The sequence below is a fragment of the Equus caballus genome, chromosome 1 (assembly GCF_041296265.1).
Source record: "Equus caballus isolate H_3958 breed thoroughbred chromosome 1, TB-T2T, whole genome shotgun sequence".
Classification (NCBI taxonomy): domain Eukaryota; kingdom Metazoa; phylum Chordata; class Mammalia; order Perissodactyla; family Equidae; genus Equus; species Equus caballus.
In genome coordinates this window covers 145,695,471-145,715,096 of record NC_091684.1, presented here as the reverse complement: position 1 = coordinate 145,715,096, position 19,626 = coordinate 145,695,471, and the positions used below count along the sequence as shown (strand labels likewise).

Sequence of the window (19,626 nt, the reverse complement as noted above, 5' to 3'; positions counted from 1 at the left end):
ATAGCTGTCACATAGACACTGGTGGGCAGCCACTTTAAAAATGGTACTTGTGCTATAGGTAATCAAAACAAGCAACTCACACACTTTTAAAAAATTATTTTGATTTAAAAATATGAATATCTTCACCTAGTCTAAAATTAAGCATGTGCTAGCCCAAAAACAGCAATATCGCAAAGGGAAAAACCTGTATTTATTCTACCAAGCAAATACTGCAAAAATCACTGAAGTAATCACATCAAGAAAGAACCAACATTTCCCTAAATTAAAGATCATAACAAATAAGCAAAATAATACACATGATGATTTCAATAATGGATGTTTTCGTTTATAATAGTTTAAAATAAAAACTAAGTAAAAATAGACCATTTTCAGTCAAGGTGGTGTGAGTTTTACAGTACGGGGCTTTACAGTAGTGGCTCTCAAACTCTGAGACTGTATCAGAATACAGTCCTGTATTCTGAAGGGCTTGTTAAAATACAGATTGCTGAGCACCAACCCCAGAGTTTCTGATTCAGGTCTGGAGAGGGGCTTGAGAATTTGCATCTCTAACAAGTTTCCAGGTGATGCTGATGCTGTGGTCCAGGGACTACACTATAAGAACTACTGCCTCATGGGGCCGGCCCGGTGGCACAGCAGTTAAGTTCGCACGTTCCACTTCTCGGCAGCCCAGGGTTCACCAGTTCGGATCCCGGGTGTGGACATGGCACTGCTTGGCAAAAGCCATGCTGTGGTAGGCATCCCACATATAAAGTAGAGGAAGATGGGCACGGATGTTAGCTCAGGGCCAGTCTTCCTCAGCAAAAGGAGGAGGATTGGCAGTAGTTAGCTCAGGGCTAATCTTCCTCAAAAAAAATAAAAAAAAAAAAAAGAACTACTGCCTTAGAGTGAGAGCCTAGCAGTGAAGCAAAATTGAACTGTAAACAAAACTATAAATAGCATATTTATAACACAATTTTAGATTCACATAAAAGCATGCATTCCTTAAAAATATCAAATATTTTACTATATGCTCAAAATTACATTTGGATAACAATCATATTTTTAAGAAATCACTTTAGAAGATTTTTCAACTTTAAGTTAACATGCAAGTGCCCCAATTAGGGTTTGACCAATTGTTTTACACACTAAAGTACTACGAAGGAAACTAAAAACATTGAAACAACAGAGCCACAAGCTTAGGAAGAAAAATAGTCCAAAACAAGTAGATTAATGGATTGATAGCAATGTGAATCCTATTATCACATAAATCCATTAAACTGTGCTCTAATAATCTCTTAATTGTTGTCCTGGAACAAACTGTTTGTACTGGAGTTTAGTTTTAGTCATTACATTTCTAACCTGCAATATTTGGAAAGGAAAGAAAATGCTTTAACTTGAGTGGAGTGGTAGGCAGCGGCAGCACAGAAACAATGTGTTAGCCTAGAAGGATCGATAAAGCTTTTTCTTCCAAACTCTTTTAGTTTAGTAATGTATCTTGGAGGGGTAAAGTGGAATACCTTAACTTTTACTTAAAAGCAGAACAAATGAACTTCAAGAACACAACTTGCCTCTCCCTTGTCTACCTGTGATGCCAACAGCACACCACTTTCAAGTCATTCTTTTAGAGATGCAGTATCAATAGGTTCAAGAAAAAAATGGCCAAATTATTTGCTATTTTAAAAAGTACTGTGGTGTAAAAAACAAAATCCTTTCTGCTGTGTAGTTCCTGCCAATTAGAAATGTTATTTCTAGCTGCTAAAATAATTGGTAAGGCTTTGCCTTATTTTGCTGAAGAGCTTTTAGTTATTTCTCCTAATTATTCAACACGTCTTCTGAAGGGTTTCATAACTTTAGTTCCTCAAAATAGTGCTAACAGCAGCCTTATCACATAGACTGAAATGGGAAAACAGTCTGACCCAGCTTCTGGAAAACAAAGTGATTACAACGGAGGTGAAGCACGAAAACAACTAGGGTAACGTAGGAAAGCCGAGCCACACAGCGCATGTTTGTTTTACTGCTCAGTGTGTGCAGTAAATACAGCACTACTAAGGTTAAACCACAACTCCTAAACAAGCCTACATATCCTCGCAATAAAGAAACAAACCAGGAAATACAAGAAAGACAATGGAAAATTTTTCCTGTCTAAACGATTTATCTGTACAGACATGACATATACCTTATTTGAAAATAATTTTCCTCCACTGAAAACAGGTATTTTTCAGAATGAGGAATATAGTAAATAAGTAATACAATGTAAAGCATCCTTTTAAATTAACTACTTTTTCAGTTTGTCTTGAAAAAATATAATATTTCACATATGAAAATGAAGCAAATGCTCTGTAAGGTAGGTACTCATGTTACTCATCTTTGTAGTGGGATCTACAACTGTTAGTCAAACGGCGAAAGTCACATACAAAGTTTCTATTTTTGTTTCATCCTAGGAGCATCAACGGCTAGGAAGAGACAAAGACAAGCCAAGGACTTATTTTTCACTTAACAAAATGTTTATTATATATCCATTCTACTACCTTCTCTAGGTTAACCTTGTGATACAGATACACATATATGCTAAGAAGATCTCTTCTGCAAGGCCTCCTTTCTCCTGAATTGTATGTAAATACTGTATTCAACCTGACTGATTACAAACCTTCAAAATAACCCTAAACTACTAACTGCCTGCTATCTGGCAATATGCTAAAGATGGTGGGAAATACAAAATACCTGGCACATAATAAGCACTCAATAAAAATCTGTTGAGTAAATCTACTGAATAAAGGTAGTCTAAGACACTGCTGTTTTACAGGGCGTTTGTATATACTGTAAAGGACTTAACTGCAGCACTGCGTAAGAATGACGCAATTCAGAGAACCACATTCACCAGCGTGGAGTACTTACAGAATACCAGACTAGGCAGCATGACACCTAGGTATTTATCCTGTCTTTTCTACGGAAACAGTTTTACTCTGTGGTGTTGTCATCCATCTATATGAATTTTACCTATAAAGTAGAGATCGCATATGACCTAAATAGGAAGTACAGGATTAAATAAGACGATGGGTGTAAAGTTCTCTGTCAACAGCAAAGCACTACATGAGAGAGAGAGAATAGAGGAAACTTTATGAGGAGAAAGATAAATCTGGCTTTGACAGGTATACAGACTTCATACAACATAAAAAGGGGAGGCCCTTCAAGTTAGCGAAACCTTAGGGGCAAAGGGAAAAAGAAAAAGGAACATACATGACGTGATCAAAGATGACTGAGGAGACTGAGACTAGAGGAAATCGTACAGAAGTAAAGCATTAGCAAATACAAACATTTCTGAGAAAATTCTCAAGTAACTGGTATCTTCCAGCTGGTAAAGCAATTCTACAAATAACCATTAATTGCACATGTACCATGTGCCAGGACCTATAATTAATCCTCACATCAATCTAGCAGGTAAGAATTATAATGTTCATTTTATAAACATAGAAATTGACTAAGAGAACCTGCCCAAGTCACAATATTGTAAGTAACAGAAGTAAAATTTGAACCAAATTCTGTCTAGTATGACAAACTGCCTAGAGGCTAACGCCTAAAGGCTAAAGATTTAAGCATCACATGAAGGCCTGAAGACTGGCTTTAAAGAAATACATCCTTATACAAAAATATTGCCTATTTGCTTGTATTTCTTAAAGCAAGTAATAGAAGGATAAATCACGAATTTTAAAAAGTTTACCAATAAGAGAATGGGTCAAAGGGACTTTTTTGAATATATCTTATCTTGTAGCTTTGACTTTGGAACCATGTAAATATTTTAAATAATTACAAAATTAGATTAAATTTTCTAACTTTTTATTTTGAAATAGTTATAGACTCACAAAAAGTTGCAGATTAAAATTTTTTAAAGTAATACTTAAATATTGAAAATAAAGTGAAAGGCAACGTAAATATGTATTAGTTGGTGAAATAACCGTACGGAGCAGAACTAGTCTAAAACACAGTAATTTGTTCATTCCTAGAGGGGTATATCGGTAGGACAGACATAACTGGGGAAAGAAAATCTTAAATTATTTTCAGTAATCATATTGGTGGTGGTATTGGTATTATCATTCTAAGACTGTTGTCTGTGTACTGTGAGATAAAGGAAATAACTTAGAAGTAGCCCTATGAACTCAAAATCTATTTTACCTTAAAAGTAAAAACAAAAACAAACAAAAAAACCCCATACACATTCCCTAGCACTGTATACTGAAAAGGCCTAGAAAACACGAACATCCCTACCACTGAGATTGTCATCTTGAAATACCATCTACCCCTAAAAGGAAAAAACAGCTCATTACAGGTCTGGAGCAGGAATGGAACATCATTACATTCCAGAAAGCAATGGAGCAATCAAAGACTACTAAGATTATGTTGAAAGAACTCAAGAGCCAACTTGAAGAGGCTCTAACTAACTACAGAGGGACAATTTGAGCATTAATAAGAATAATAACTACGATGGACTGAAATACATTAAACATGTTTAAATCCACAAGTTCAAAATGAAACTAAGGGAGAAAAAAGGAAAAATTAAAAACTTTATTATCACTGTTGGAGATGCTAATGAACCAGCTCATTATTCTGAAAATTGGTAAATAAAAGGAAAAGAATCAAACATATATCCTGACTTTCCTTTCTAAACAGTACCATTGGGTAATCAAATAGTAAATGAGCAGAAGTTTCTCTTTCTAGTAACACGCCAGCTAATAAATAAAAGGGAAATGATAGAATATCACCACTTTGATCACCATAATCAATGGGGTATGGCTCATCAATAATTGGTACCACCACTAAGAAGATACAACCAGACATTATATATATCCAAATGGAAGAATACAATACTACCTATGAAGTAGGTGTGAGTGTTTGGGGGGAGTAGGAGGGTGCCCTGAATTGGACGGCAAGCCTCCAGATCCTAAAACCAACTTACCAATTTACAGGAAATACAGTAAACAGAGGAACACGTCCAATGACTCCACAAGAATGTAATCAGCAAAATAGAGACTTTGGGAGCTCTACAGCAAGGGGTGGCAAACTCCACTAGATGCCTCTTTTTGTAAATATTTTCATTGAAACGGCCATGTCCATTCATTTACCTACTATCTGTGGCTGCTTTCACAGTACAACAGTAGAGTTGAATATCTGTGACACAGACCATATGGCCCATTGTGACTAAAATATATTCTACCTGGTACTTTAAGAAAAACTTTGCCAACACTTGCTCTATAGGATAAACAATTCCATTTCTTCAATGAATAAAATAGTGGGGGAAAAAAGATGGAAGGAAAATGTATAGATTAAAAGACACTTCAATGAATCACGATGTATAGATCACATTTATATCTGGATTCAAATAAAACCTATAAAAACAAAAAGAACTATAGACAATTGAACATTTCACAACCAACTGTATATCTGATATTAAAAATTTTATATTAGGAGTGAGTGTAAAAAATGAAAGATTTCTCTTTTAGAGATATATACTCAAATTTTTTAAGCAAAATATGGTGTCTGGAATTTGTTTCAAAACAATGCAGAAAGGGGAAAGTGAATGGAGATACAGATGAAACAAGACTCCCCATGAGCAGACAGTAGCTGAAGCTGGGCAATAGTGACTATGTAGTGTTCCTTGATGCACACAGTAAGACGACAGATTCAGTAGGCATGTTTAGAAGCATTAGATCACGATGGAACCCACATACATCTACACATGTTTCTAGATGTTCCCTTATACATTATTCACAAGACGTAAAGGTTATTTCACTTAAAGAAACCGTCTCTGAAGAGGTAATCTCCCTATCTTTTGATAGAATAAGGCAAAACTTGCCCCTTGATGAGAAATAAATAACTGTTCTTTCACTCTCAGGATGGAATGGGAGCAAGGCCATCTCTAGCCCATAAAAATTTGTGAAAATTAGAAAGAAGCACCCATTTCTTAAGATACTTTACTTCCATGTGTTAAATTTTGCAATAAACATACTGCAAACATATTATGTGAATGGGGACCCTTAGATATGAAGGCTTCACACAACTCATAACCTGCAAAACTGTAGGAGTGGCCCTAGATGGAAATTAAAAAGCTAGCTGCCAAGAACATGACGAGCTCAACTCCAACTTTTTTGCAAATTAGTAATCTAGAAAAGAACTCCCCCTGTTTGAGAGTTAATCTTCCTCATCTTATTCTTTATCACTCAGAAATGAACATACTTGGGGATAGACTTTCACAGTTCTAACATTTCCTTCCTGAATATTCCAAATTATCAGAAACATTTCTCCCTGAAATGTAATTTCTCCCCCTCAGCAATAAACACAGAGAGCCAATGCAGAGTCTCACCAGCATTTATGGCTCACCAGCATTTCAAAGGCAAGAGAGCTGCAGGAAAGAAAGCATGAGCAGAGGCAATCAGCTAAGCAGTCCATGAATAAAGCCCCACTATATATTCTTCTAGTAAATATAACACTGAGGAAATAACAGACCTGATCACCATTTTTTCTAAATCTAGTAAACAGAGGGACCTCCTATCTCTATTTGAAAGTATACTATTTGAAAGTATCCACTAAGAGGGTGCATGAACAAGGGGTTCCTGAATACGGATATGAGACAAAGGATAATCTTTTTTAAAACCCAATAATACTCCAGAAATTGAGTTATAAATGTTTGTTTATAGCATCTGTAAGTTATGCTTTAAAATGTCACTATGTATATCACATATACCAAAAACAAAATTTAACACACAACAGAAGAGCAGTCATTTTCTACATACACCCTGCAAGTAAACTTCAAGAACAGAGATTTTTGTACTTTTTATAAATACTATGCCCATTCTAGGAGTGTTAAATTAACAAAAATTTACATAAAGCTTTGACAAGGATATTAGATTAGAACTTTCTAAAAATGCTTTACTTTATACCAAAGTGACAGAAAAAAAGTCAAGGAGAGTATAGACTTCTCAAAAAGAAAAAAGAGTTATGTTTTACAGAAAGGATGGACTGTTTTTATTTTTATTCTGAAAATGGTAGATTTTATAGTAACTTCTAATTACCTTTGCGGCAACAGAAATTTCAGCCGCCAATTTTAAGTATTTTGTACACACCACACAAAAAACGGAGCATTAAATTTAAGGCAGTTTTATGAATTAAAGAATGATGAAATCAAAATAAGATTCCTTTTCCAAGCCTTTCCACCCACAATATTAAATTCATAGGACTAAATATAAACTTACTTGGGCTGTTAGAAAGGTATCATCTTCAGCTTCTTGAGCTTCAATTTCCTAAGTAAAAGGGTATACAATAGCTTTGCTTTACAAAACATCTGGGTAACACGAGAATGCTTTTATGCTATACCCGATTATCACTTGCCTCATGTTCTGTAGTGTCTATGATACTGTGGGTACTAAGGCAATGCTTAATAATTCAGACTATATTTTTTATGTCAACATAAGACTTAGTCACATTGATAATTAGAAAAATCTCTTCCTTGAGCCCTTCATTTATCAAGCTAGGTAGAACAAAAGTGTTCCAAGCATGAATACTAACAAATACTAACTCCCCAATCCACTCATTTTCTTAAGACATACTAACATAGTTCAAAGCACGACAAATGACCTATTTCACTTAAAGAAAAGATTTCTGAAATTATATGGTTTTAAATTAAACTTTCATAAGTAATTTCCTCACCTTTGATAATAACCAAAGAAATGCAAATTAATCTTTTTATATCTACTAACGTAGCAAAAGGAAAAAAAAAAACTACCACCAGGTAATGTTGACAAGGTCATAGGAAAATTGGTACACTCATTCGCAGTGGGATAGCAAACAACTTATAACTTCAACGTCCCAAATTAAAGTAGTGGCTATTAGACACACAGAAAGCAGTCTAATAAGTTACAGTATAACACACAGACTGTAAAGTCATTATAATATGTTATGTGAAAATATTTATAGAATAAATAGCAATTTATGGCACAATAACTACTATGAAAAAATATAAACACATGTGGAAGATAATAAGCAAAAATTAAAAAGGTCCTCTTAGGTGGTAGGATTATGGGTGATTTATAAATAACTTTAAAAATACTTTTTTTGAAAATTCTGAGACTTCCACATTGAACTAGAAAAAACACTTATTATTATTTAGTACTTAAATTTATCTGTGTCATGTTTTAAAGAAACTGGCTAAAGACCTGACTTTCGATGTCCTCTTTTTCTACATCTTCTATTGCTTCTGCCTCTATTAATTCATGAGCTCTCTTGTTCTCTTCTGCAGAAAGTAACTCCTGGGAATGCACATTTTCTTCTTCATTTTCACCAGATTCTTCAGAGTCCTTTAGTTCGTCATTTCCATCTTGTTCATGTGCCTCTTGATTCTCCAATTCACAGTCCTTTTAATGGTAAGAAAATTTGGTACAACTAGACGCAAAGGAGTGTAGGCTTATCCACCAAATGTTTTTTGGTAATTTACATCTCTAAATGTTTTAATTTTATCATAGTTTGACAATATTCCCAAAGTCAAAGTTCAATCATTTTACCTTACATATTAACTGTCTTTAAAAATAAAGGGGATCCAATATCAATGCCATTAAACCACACATCTGAGTTCCCAAATCTCTCACACTGAAGTTCCCACTAATTGGATTGCTACCGGAGATGCTCTCAAGTTGCAGTTATTTAATATTTACCAAGTCACATCCAAGGAGCTGTCCTAGAAGATGTGGCTTCAAAGAAATGACTTGATTTCTCCAAGTGTTTGATTTTACTTCAAAGACCCTGGAAGTCTTATACATTATAACACAAAGTTTACTTCTAATTAATAATAAGGAATCCCAACTGTTACACCAATGTCTGTTCTTGAAAAATATGCAAATAATTAATTTAGTCTCTGTGAAGGAATGTCTGTTTGCCCTTCAAAGTCTATGGATACATAGTACTTCAGTGGAAACTAAGAAAAGCAGCCATCTGCGGAGTTTCCTCTTTGATTAACTGCAGAGAAAGAGGTGAAAGCAATGAACATTCCTTCCTCCTTTCCTATTCTTATAGTAAATCTAGCAGATTTAAGAAAAGACTTCTGGGTTAAAAGGGGGAAAGGGCGGGGGCATGACTATTAATCACTCATACCGGAGCTGCAGTGAGGGAAAAGAAGTTTCTGAGAGGTGGGTACAGGAAGGAACATGATTGTTTTGGAATCAGGAGTGCTTGGGGAGGAGGGCTTCTCTGTGACAGGAGCTTTGCCCAACCTCACCACGTATGAGTCGGGGAACACTCGGGATTGAAAATGGAGTAGGTGGTTGTATGACGGGAGAAGAATAGATGCAAAAAACAATCAAGGGAAGTCACTGAGGGAATTTCATCTAGTCTTCAGTGCCATTTTGACTAGTCTCCTCACTCATAAATGGAAGCAATTCCTATACTATTCACATATCTAGGCAATAGGTGACATTTACCCACCACTATTGTGTAAATTCCCAAATTACCAACTCTGGGAGACAAGGAAAGTATATTCACTTAATATCTATCAAATACATCACATATGCTGATACTTCCAAAGCTGAAGAGAAATATAAAGAAGAAACTGAAAAAAAGAAGAAGAAGAAGAAACTAAAGATAAATTTAAATAGGATTTTTACAAAAAGCTCTTTTGTTCTGCTTGACATTATGAGCAGATTCATTTAAAAAGAAAAAGGCATCCTTTGCAGCACATATAAGAGACAGTACTATTATGCTGAATAGAAATATATATCTCCTCATAACATTTCAAATGACTATAACATTTTTATGAATTGAAGAGCTAAAAGAAAGTTAGACATTTGAAAATTAAAAGGTTTTTTCCCCAAGTCACAATGTTTTTCCAGCTTATGGATAATTTTTGCTTAATTATACACTCACGAATGAAGACAACTAGAGAAAATAAGAATAAAGGAACACACCTAATAGAAGATACACCACAAGGATGACAGAATACTGAGACTGAAGAGTTCTTAAAGGCTCAAACAAAAACTGACTACAGGCATGCAATCATCAATTTTAATGGATCCCTGGGCATATATTTCCTAAAATTATCTGATTTCAGGGTTAACTCTTCAACCAAACATTTCTTTCTCTCTATGCCTACCCTCAAAGTGCAAGGAACAAAGTACGGGGTGTGTGGTTCTGTGCTGTGTGTGTAATATGGGGAGGGTAGAGAGCAAGGCAGTAAGAGAGATGGGTGGGTGAATGGACATGAGCTGACTTCACGGTGGAGCACACAGACATCCAGAGACGTTATGACAATGTGGACTAACTGGACATAGAAAATGGAACATATGGGGGTATAATGTACATAATTTAAGAACTCTGCTCATTAAATAATTCCTGCAAATGCCACAATGCTTAAGACCTAAATGATCAGTAAGTAGCAGATCACATTTCCTTAAAATGAAAATGAAACGAAAAAACCTCTAACTATGATTAAAAATAACTTAGTATACGGAACTGCCACAACCCCAATTAAAATTACATACTTTATTTTTCTGGCTGGTCAGTTTTGAAATACATTATCTTTTAGCCAAAAAAGACTTAGCTTATTTATCTTTAAAGGGCAAAACAAATTTCTTAATTTGATCTTTATCAAGTAGCAATACATCAGCAATTTTTTCTCTCCGTTTTAAGGACTACAGTAATCTAAATTCTGCATATTACATACAAAAGCCAAATGCAATGGGCAATGAAAAATAAATTATCAACATCCTTCATCGCAGCACCTTGTCCAGGAGCTAACACGACGACTGTCCTTTAGCAGTTCCTCTGGCCCGCGCCTCAGATTCCCACTTAAAGGCCTGGACAAACATTATTATCTTTAGCTTTATGTCTCATTTAACTAAAGATAAAGTTATTTCTTATATTTCTCAACTATAAGAATTAATGGGATTGACAACATTACATAAGTCTCTCTCTTTATTTTACCTACAGACTTCAGTTATCTATTGTTGAGGTAAAATGCATGAATTCATCATGCAAAATACTAGGCTCAAAATAAACATCTTAACCTAAGTAATTAACACTTTACCTTGACAAAAGAATCATCTTCCACAGAAGCATCTCCACTCAACTCATCTGCTTCCTGTTTTTTACCTGCGAAAGAAGGAAAATGGGCTAACAACCGATCCTTTATGACTTCAAGAGCAAAGAAACATTCAGAGACTTTTACCCCACAGTATTAGTCTCCACGCCCAAATCATCTAACAAAGCTAATAACAACTGCTTATAAACCAGCCAGTCACAGCTGTCCCCAACTGAAAAGCTTTATTAATAATGTCATGCTGTTTCACTAAAATAAACTGTACAAATAATTAGTCTTCCACACAAACTCATCATCTAACTGACTTGACATGTATGATCCGTTTTTCTTTACACCATTAAAATCCTCTATCCTCAATTGTCCCAGAAGTAGCAACACCTTTCAACAGTATTCTGTTTATATAACCAGACGTCTGATAGCTATTTTCAAGATTCATATCCCCCACAAAACCTCTCCTAAGTTCTCCTCTTCAAAAAGCTTTCTCTGAAATACAATCCTCACACTTGAATCTACACCTTACAACCCATCGGTTCATTATACATTGCCTTGTACTCTCAAGTACATCTTGCTTCACCATTTTAGAAAATAAATTCCTTAAGTACAGTGATTGCTTTTATGCTTATTTTATATTTCTCCAAAGGCCTAAATATAAACAGTGCTGGGCACTTAACATAATGAGTGATTTAAATGATTTAAAGCAACTAGAAATTACTTTAGACTGAAAACTGTTACTAGCTTCCAGACAGACTACAGGCCTCCCCAACCCAACCCTCATCTTCGAAACTTTGCAAATTGGTAGTTGAAACATTAAAAATGTTCTCCACATCAAAAAAAAAGTTTTCCACAGAGCCAATGTTAAAAGTTTATGTTTTCAGGCTAGTCCACAAAAACCTACTTTTAATAACCCATAATGTATCAGAAATGCTGTAAAAAACACAGCTGCTGAACCTTTAGTATCAAAAAAAATGTTTCTTTAATTCATTTATTTTGAAATGTGAATGGATGTTCTTTCCTGAGGCCAACTAATCAAGTTTTCCCTTGGTCTAAAACAGGAACTGCCATGTATCCATCTGAAGCTTCCACAACCCCCAGTGTAGAGGCTAAAGCTGCGAGGTAATGGCAAAAAAAAGTTGGGACACCTCCCTTAACCTAGTCTCCTCACTAGCCCCTGTCTTTCATCTACTTCCAGTTCAAAACCCTTTCCTCGAACGAGGGATAAAAAAAGAAACCAGATCCCGCTCCTTCCAGGCATGAAAAAACAAGATTAAGAGTGGAGATTTTTCTTTTACCCACTGAGGTCAGAGAGCTTGCTTGCCCCTGTCCCTGAGGGGCTGTGTGTGGTGTTCACTTCCTGTGTAGAATGCAGTGTTTGCATTTTAAGGAAAATAGAAATTAGAAGTTACTAGAAGGGCAACAACTAAGAAAGCCTGTTCATCAGGAAGTGTTTATTAATCTACTAAAAAAAAATAGTAAGTAAAGATGCTCCTTCCCTGAAAAAGAAAACAGTATCAGATGAGAAAGAGCTCACTAAATTCTTCTATCACATTCTGAGAGAGAAAGTTCCATAATACAAAAACCTTCAAGATGCTGTCTTTTGGGAGAAATAAGCCTTTTAAAAATACAGGATTCTGCCCCCTAACCTACCCACCATAAACCCTTAAGAGTAGAGCTTTGGGGAGAATTCCCTCAGATCTTTTGTAAATACTGTCTTCTCCTTACAACTATAAACTGCTTTACAATTTGCAAAGCACTTAAAAAAAAACCCAACTGATTTTTCCAGGGACAGGTAATCATAATTTTACAAAAGGGAAAATGAGTCTGAGAGGTTAAATAGCTTGCCCAAATGACGTTGTCAGAACTGGAAGCCAAGGTTTCTCATTTCCCATCCTAAATTCTTTCCACTACATCTTACTATGACCTACTTAAAAGACATTATTCTAGTAAGGAGTGGTTCATTAACTCAATTTAAAGATACTGTCTTTGAAAGGACAGCCCTCAGCATAAGGACAAACTATGTACACTCCATGGTGAATTTCACTTGCATGAGCTTACTTAAAGGAAAGTCAAATTACATTATAGCAACAAAAACACCACCAACAGTCACTACCACTGCCTGAGTGGCTTCTGTGGTCCAGGCACTAGGATAAATGCATCAGACATTAATGTATTTATTTATTTTTATCCTCATAACTACTCAAACTATTATTCCCATTTTGCAAAAGAGGAAACTGATGCTGAAAAGTTAATCAGATTACCAAGCTAGTAAAAGCAGTGCTTCGACTGAAACCTACGCCAATTCCCACTCCTCAAAACCTAGCTCCAATGTGCCAGTTTTAAAAACGTTCTTTTAGTGTAAACAGAGGCTCTAAAAGCCACATCTATAAAATTTTAAAATGAGAGACTCACAGAGATTACATAACTTGTCCCATGACAAAGGCAATAAGAGGCGGAGGTACACAAGAAGGCCCACCTTTGCCCTCTCTTACTGTGTTTAATAGCTGTATCCCATGAAAGCACTGGACATTTAATGTGTCATCCTCTTGGAAACATAAAAACCACAAGGACAGGATTTTCAAACATAGTGGTAAAACTGTAGCAATAACCTAATAGGTACACAGTATTTAAGAAACTGAAATTTTACACACTAGCTTTGACTCCTTGCACAGTCTGTAACTCTGGGCTTGTTTTACACATGTTGAATTAGAAACTTTATTGTAATTTCTTCCTTTATGAAAAAAGTATTATCCCTTCCCCATACAAAATATAACTCACATTTTAAAAAGCTATGATGTTCAGTATTCACCCCAGAACCTAGTACCATGCTATACAATGAGCAGGTTCTCAAGCATTACATATTTCCTGGCTGATAACGGAGTAAGTTCTAGGGTGGACGTTAGTAGTAAACAAGGTCTGGATTTCTACTCGGCCCTCACTGGGACACAGGTAAGAAGTGACATGCCAGTCAAACCAGCATCGGGTACAACCCCATCCCATCAGAAAGAACTGTAAACTCCAACTTTAATGACGCTACAAAGTAAATCTACAGATTCCTAACTTTTATGATGTCACAGAAGAGAAATAACTTGAAAGAACCACCAAATCCCCCTTCAATTCCAACAAGCAACACCACCTTGGACACAGTTTTGCACAGTCAATAACCATTTCTGTCCCCATCTCCCATTTGAGCCTGTGCTATCAAAGCTCCTTCAGCAAATTACTCAACTGATCTTTCATCCCTCAGGGAACCTGGGATGTGCCACAGAAATGTGAACTGGTCCAAAGGAAAGCAGCATAACAAGGATGAGGGAGCTAACTCAACGTTTAATGGAGACTGAAGCCTCACTTTAATGCTTTGAGGAAAAAAACTAGAAAATAAATTGAGCAGCAAAGATAGGCTGAATAACAAAACAAAAAAAGGAAGCAAAATTAACATATCTTAAACTATTATTGTAGTAACATATGGCTATTTTAAAATTACATAAAGTATACTGCAATGTTCTTGTCATGATTTCAGAGTCTAAAGTAAAATGGCAAAGTAAAAATGTATACACCAAGGAAGACAATGTTAGAAACAGCTCCTTATTCAAGCAACATGGATTTGTATAGGTCCACAGATCCTTAATGAAACTGCTGGGGCCAGACATGTTTCAGAATTCAGAAATTTCAGATTTTAAGAGTACAATGGTGTAGATACTATTTATTAATTTAAACCTCCCAGCGGCTTCTGGAACAGCATCTCTCAATCAATCACAGAAATATTTGTGCAATGAAATATATCCATATTCACATCAAATGGGATAAAACAACATTGTAAATAGCCTCATGTTTACCACCAAACTAAAGAAAAAACTATCTGTTTTCAGAAATTTTCTATTTCAGAATTATCAACAAAAGATTCTGGGTCGTAAATTGGTTTTCTCCTCCAACAGCAAACTGGTCTTTATAAGGGTTTGCAACTTTCCTCTCCAAGTTCAGAAATACTTCCAAAACAAAAACAAAAAAAATCCACTTAAGTAAACATTAAAGTAATTTTGCCCAAAAACTTGGTGGCTGAGTAACTTTTCCTCTTAAACATTTACATAAGCTATGAAATATAGAAAATGTTCAGTCACAAAACTTCTATTGGAGAAGAGAGGGGAAGATTTAGAGCATAAGCCTAACCAAAAACATTAATGTTTCCAGCAAAAAGTTCTCCCCAGGTGCACACAGTATTCTTAACAGAATAATACACTATGCCTTGTGTTAATTGTTTGTACATGTCTTAACCTCTCTTCAATTAAACTGATATTTTACTAACAAAATCATTTTTCTAAAAGGCCTTGTACATTGTCTTAAACATAGCAGTCATCCAACATCATTTTATAATTTTTTAAAAATCTACACTAAAGATAATTCACACTCATTATACTAAATCTGAAAATATCAGAAGTACATTTTTAAAAATCTCAACTTTGTCATCTAGAGACAACCAAACTAAACACACACACACACACAGATTTTAACAGGTAGTAAAAATGTAACTGGGTTCTTAATGGGTTACTTTTCCATTCTGTCAGTAAAAAGAGAATACTACTGATTAACCCTCAGCACTGTTGTGAGAAGCAAAGCAATATGAACGTTTTTTGAAGACTGTAAAGTATGTAAAACAATTTTCAAACTGACGGGCAGAAAGAAAGATTAGTGAAAATGATGCTACATTTCAAGTAACTCTAGTTGCATGAGATTCAGCTGGGGAACTTTCAGAACATACTAACGCCTGAGTCTCCAACAGAGCAACCAAAACCAACTCTCAGGGGGCAGGAGCCTGGTACGTGCATTCTTCAAAACCGAGATGACTCTGATGGAGAGCAGACTGAGAACGGCTAGGACGACTGAGCAGAACTAGAGTCAGAGTGAGCAGAACAGAAGACGGAGGTTATTGTTTCCAGGCTCTCTAGACTGGAGAAAACTTAAGCTCTATCTACTTTTAACCAGACATCATGAATGCTGTAAGCCTATTTTAGCCATTGAAAAGGAAACAAAAATTTTTTTAAAAATCCTTTAACAAAAACCTTAAACATAAACATAAGTGTAAAAGTACATGCACATGTATGTGCACACCTTACATCAACAAGATGTTATCTGTGATAAATGCAGGGTGGTGGAATCATGAGCAATTTTCGCTTTTTTGTACTTTTCTGGTTATCCAATTTTTAAAATGAAACCATTTCACTTTTATAATCTGGAAAACAGTACTGTAAGCCATAATGCAAACGACTATTCCAGGGTACCAGGACTGCCACGTAAGGCTAACTCAGGCTGTGGAGTTTATGATGTGAATGGTTAACTCCTGGAATTGCATGATACTGAGGCGCTTTTATTGTAATATGTGAGAATTATAGTATAGTTGATTAATAAGTAAATTCTACCCTTAAACCCTTTAGCCATTGTTCAACATCTTCATTAAAAGTCATTTCTCATGCCACCAACAAAGAATAATGGTTCCTCTTTCCTCTAATTCCTGGACAATTCACACTTTATTTTACACGAGTTCATTAAGGGGAGATAGTCTGAAGTCCTCTCCCCTAATTCAGAACGCCTAGAAGATGACCGACTTGGCAGAAGCACACCATCTGAAATTACTAGAAAACTGTACCTATCTCTCCACCTGGATCTTTGACACACTCTGTATTTGCTATAATAAAATAGCTGAAAAAAGTACATAAGTCCTTTGATGATAAACATAATGCATTATATACAACTGCAAAAGGCAAACACAGGCTTTAATGGCTGAGGTAAAAGGCTCTGATTTCGTGAAATGAAAATGACATACACGGCTTCTGAGGCTGGACAATACTCCAGCAAAAGTTATGAGGCTTTCCAACACAGCAACAACGGGGTGAGGAATAAAAGGACACTGCAATGATTCACGTGTTCTAAAAGTAAATATACTTCCCATATCAGGGTTTAAGGAGAAGGCACTAGTGTGTGGAGAAAGGCACCTTAAAAAGAAAGACTGTTTGGAAGACAGTGAAGACTATTAATCTCTGATATATGTGATTCCCACAAAGAAATATGCATTAAAATAAGTGCCAAAAGAGATATTTTTAAAAGCAATTGCTAAGAAAGCCATCAAATGAACCTCAGTATTCATTCAGCAAATATCTTCTGAGTATCTATTATGTGCCAAGCACTATGCTAGGCATTACAGAGATTACTGTGAATAAAAGATTATGTCCTCACCCTCCCAAAGCTGCTAGCTAGTAAGTACCCCAAAACATCTGACAACTCAGTCTCCAAAGCCCTTTTCAATGCCAGTTCTCAGTAAAGCCTACTTAACATCCAAACCTACTGCAGTCAGAAAAAGGCAAGAGTTACAGTACATTATGACAGCATATTATATTAAAGGCAGTTTATGTGGCTGATTACTAAATTCTCATTTGACATACAAATTTTAGAAAGCTTTCCACAATAAACATGGTTACATCGTCTGTAATATTTTCCACACAAAATTAGGCATTAGATGGTTAGATAAACGTATAAGCCCAAATTATACTTGTTTCAATAGGGGGAAAATCATATTTTATAGAGCACTTTGAATCTTTTTAAAGCCTGCATGTATTGCAAACAAGTTTCACCATCAGTAATACTGCATTATACATAATTCTGAATACTGTACTGATTAACCACATAAAAAGCTTTTGCGAAAGTTTAAAGGGGACTCTAAAAGTTGAAAATCCAAAAGAATATGATATGCCATTGTTAGGTGAATCAAAAGAAACTTTAAATCTATAATCTCTAAAACAAGCTAATGAGGTGTTAGTTCTACCTGTTTAACTGCTTTCTTACCACACACCCAAATAATACGACAGTAAGTCTCACTGATGAAGGTTTCTTCTAGGTTACTTATTAAAAAGTTCATAGCAAATGGTGTAAAAAGACTCAGATGGGAGACCCAATCTAAGCTACAAACTGTTTCACCCGATTAACTGCATGCAAACGGATTTCATAAATATGTCGATTACAGATATTAGAATCCACTATAACATTATCAACATTTACTACAAGTTTCTACTTGTAATAACTGCATTTTAAAAATATTTCACAGTATACTTAAGAACGCAGATTCCTTTTCCTCTAATCTATCTAAACAACCATTTTCATACACAAAATTCTATAAAGAAATACTGACCCTGCATTATAAGAGAATGAACTTAATATTTCACCTAAGTAATTTTTCCAGACCCATGAAGCTTCTCTCTTGCTTTCTTAACAGCATTTCACTTTTATTTGCTACATTAAGATTACCATAAGAATTATTTATTTTCCTGACAAGCTGCTATATGATGCGTCCTGCTGGTGTCCACATGACTGCCTCTAAGTAATCCCTTTCTTTGCTCTTTTCCTTGTCTAATCATCTGTGCTAACGAACATCTATACTGACTGAGGACCTATGAGCTTTCCGGTTCCTTCCTTATACATCTATTTTAGTTGAACAGAAAGCATTTTTATTCTGGCTCCTGGATATATATGATTATTAAATTTCAGAGCTAAGAGAGCCTTACAGACATCTAACAAAATTTCCAATTTTATAAAAAACAAAACAGACCCATTGAAGGAAAAATTATATGACCAAGGTGAGATTATTTTCAAGGGAGATACTGCTAAGTGAAATGAGGTTTGGCAAAAAGAACGTAAAGTAGCAATTCAGCAACTAGACTGAAAAACTGAGATCACACTAAAATGTTTAATTTCTGAAATCCTTGATTCTAAAAATCTGTTAATTATTGATATTTTTAAAAGTTTCCCTATTCAAATTTGATTTCTAAAAATTAATTTTAAACTTAAATTAAAATTTTAAAAAACCTTATTTATAAGCATCTTAGTGGTCAATTAATTCAAACTAGATTCTTAGTTTAGGATTTACATTACGTTCTTTCTAATTCATAGGATTTTCAGAACAATGATAAGTGGAATTCAAGGAGACAGGAGCTATCTATCATGCACGTCCCAGAACAAGTCTCATGAAATACTCGGTACTAGCCTGCCACAGACAAATGATTAAATGTTACAACTTGTAACTAAAGACTCCAATGACACCTTAACATAAGAGTTACGGAAAAATAAAGTTCAAGTATCCTTATAATTCATATAAAAGAAAAAATTAACATGTTGACTATATATATAATATATACATATAAATTTCTAAAATTACTATCAGCTCAAATAATTTGGGACTACAATACACAGCATCTGTCAAACCATCACAATGTGCTAAATAAATGACATGAACGAAAATCACTGTAAGAAACATGGTTAATTCCTGATGTACTTTATTTCTGAATTTTTTATGCTTCCTCATTTTGAAACATCCTCTGGTTTGCCAGCAGAGGCTTCTCAAAACACAGGGAGATGTATCTATCCGAGTGAAACAAATGTATCTCTCAGAGAGATACACTGAGTCAGAGTTAAATTAAAAGCCACAGATCTTCAAGATAACTTTGTTACTCTTCTAAACTCTATTTCCACCTCGCCATTCCCATCCAACCCAGGAAATGCTTCTGGGCCCTTTTCAATTTCCTTTGGCAGAAATA

The 19,626-nt window shown here is 35.2% G+C and overlaps 1 protein-coding gene across 6 annotated transcripts in view; it reads right to left on the bottom strand.

The window, feature by feature from the left end:
* Positions 1-19,626, bottom strand: part of SLTM (SAFB like transcription modulator) — a 68,750-nt gene that overhangs the window by 46,213 nt on the left and 2,911 nt on the right. For 4 of the 6 annotated variants that reach the window (XM_070235831.1, XM_023616590.2, XM_023616596.2 and 1 more), the window contains exons 3-5: positions 11,042-11,106; positions 8,184-8,381; positions 7,224-7,271 (exon numbers count right to left, since the gene is read on the bottom strand). In XM_070235831.1, coding sequence (XP_070091932.1) covers positions 7,224-7,271; positions 8,184-8,381; positions 11,042-11,106 — 311 coding nt within the window. The remainder of the gene's footprint in view (positions 1-7,223; positions 7,272-8,183; positions 8,382-11,041; positions 11,107-19,626) is intronic. The other 2 variants (XM_023616602.2, XM_023616605.2) reach the window with 1 other exon arrangement.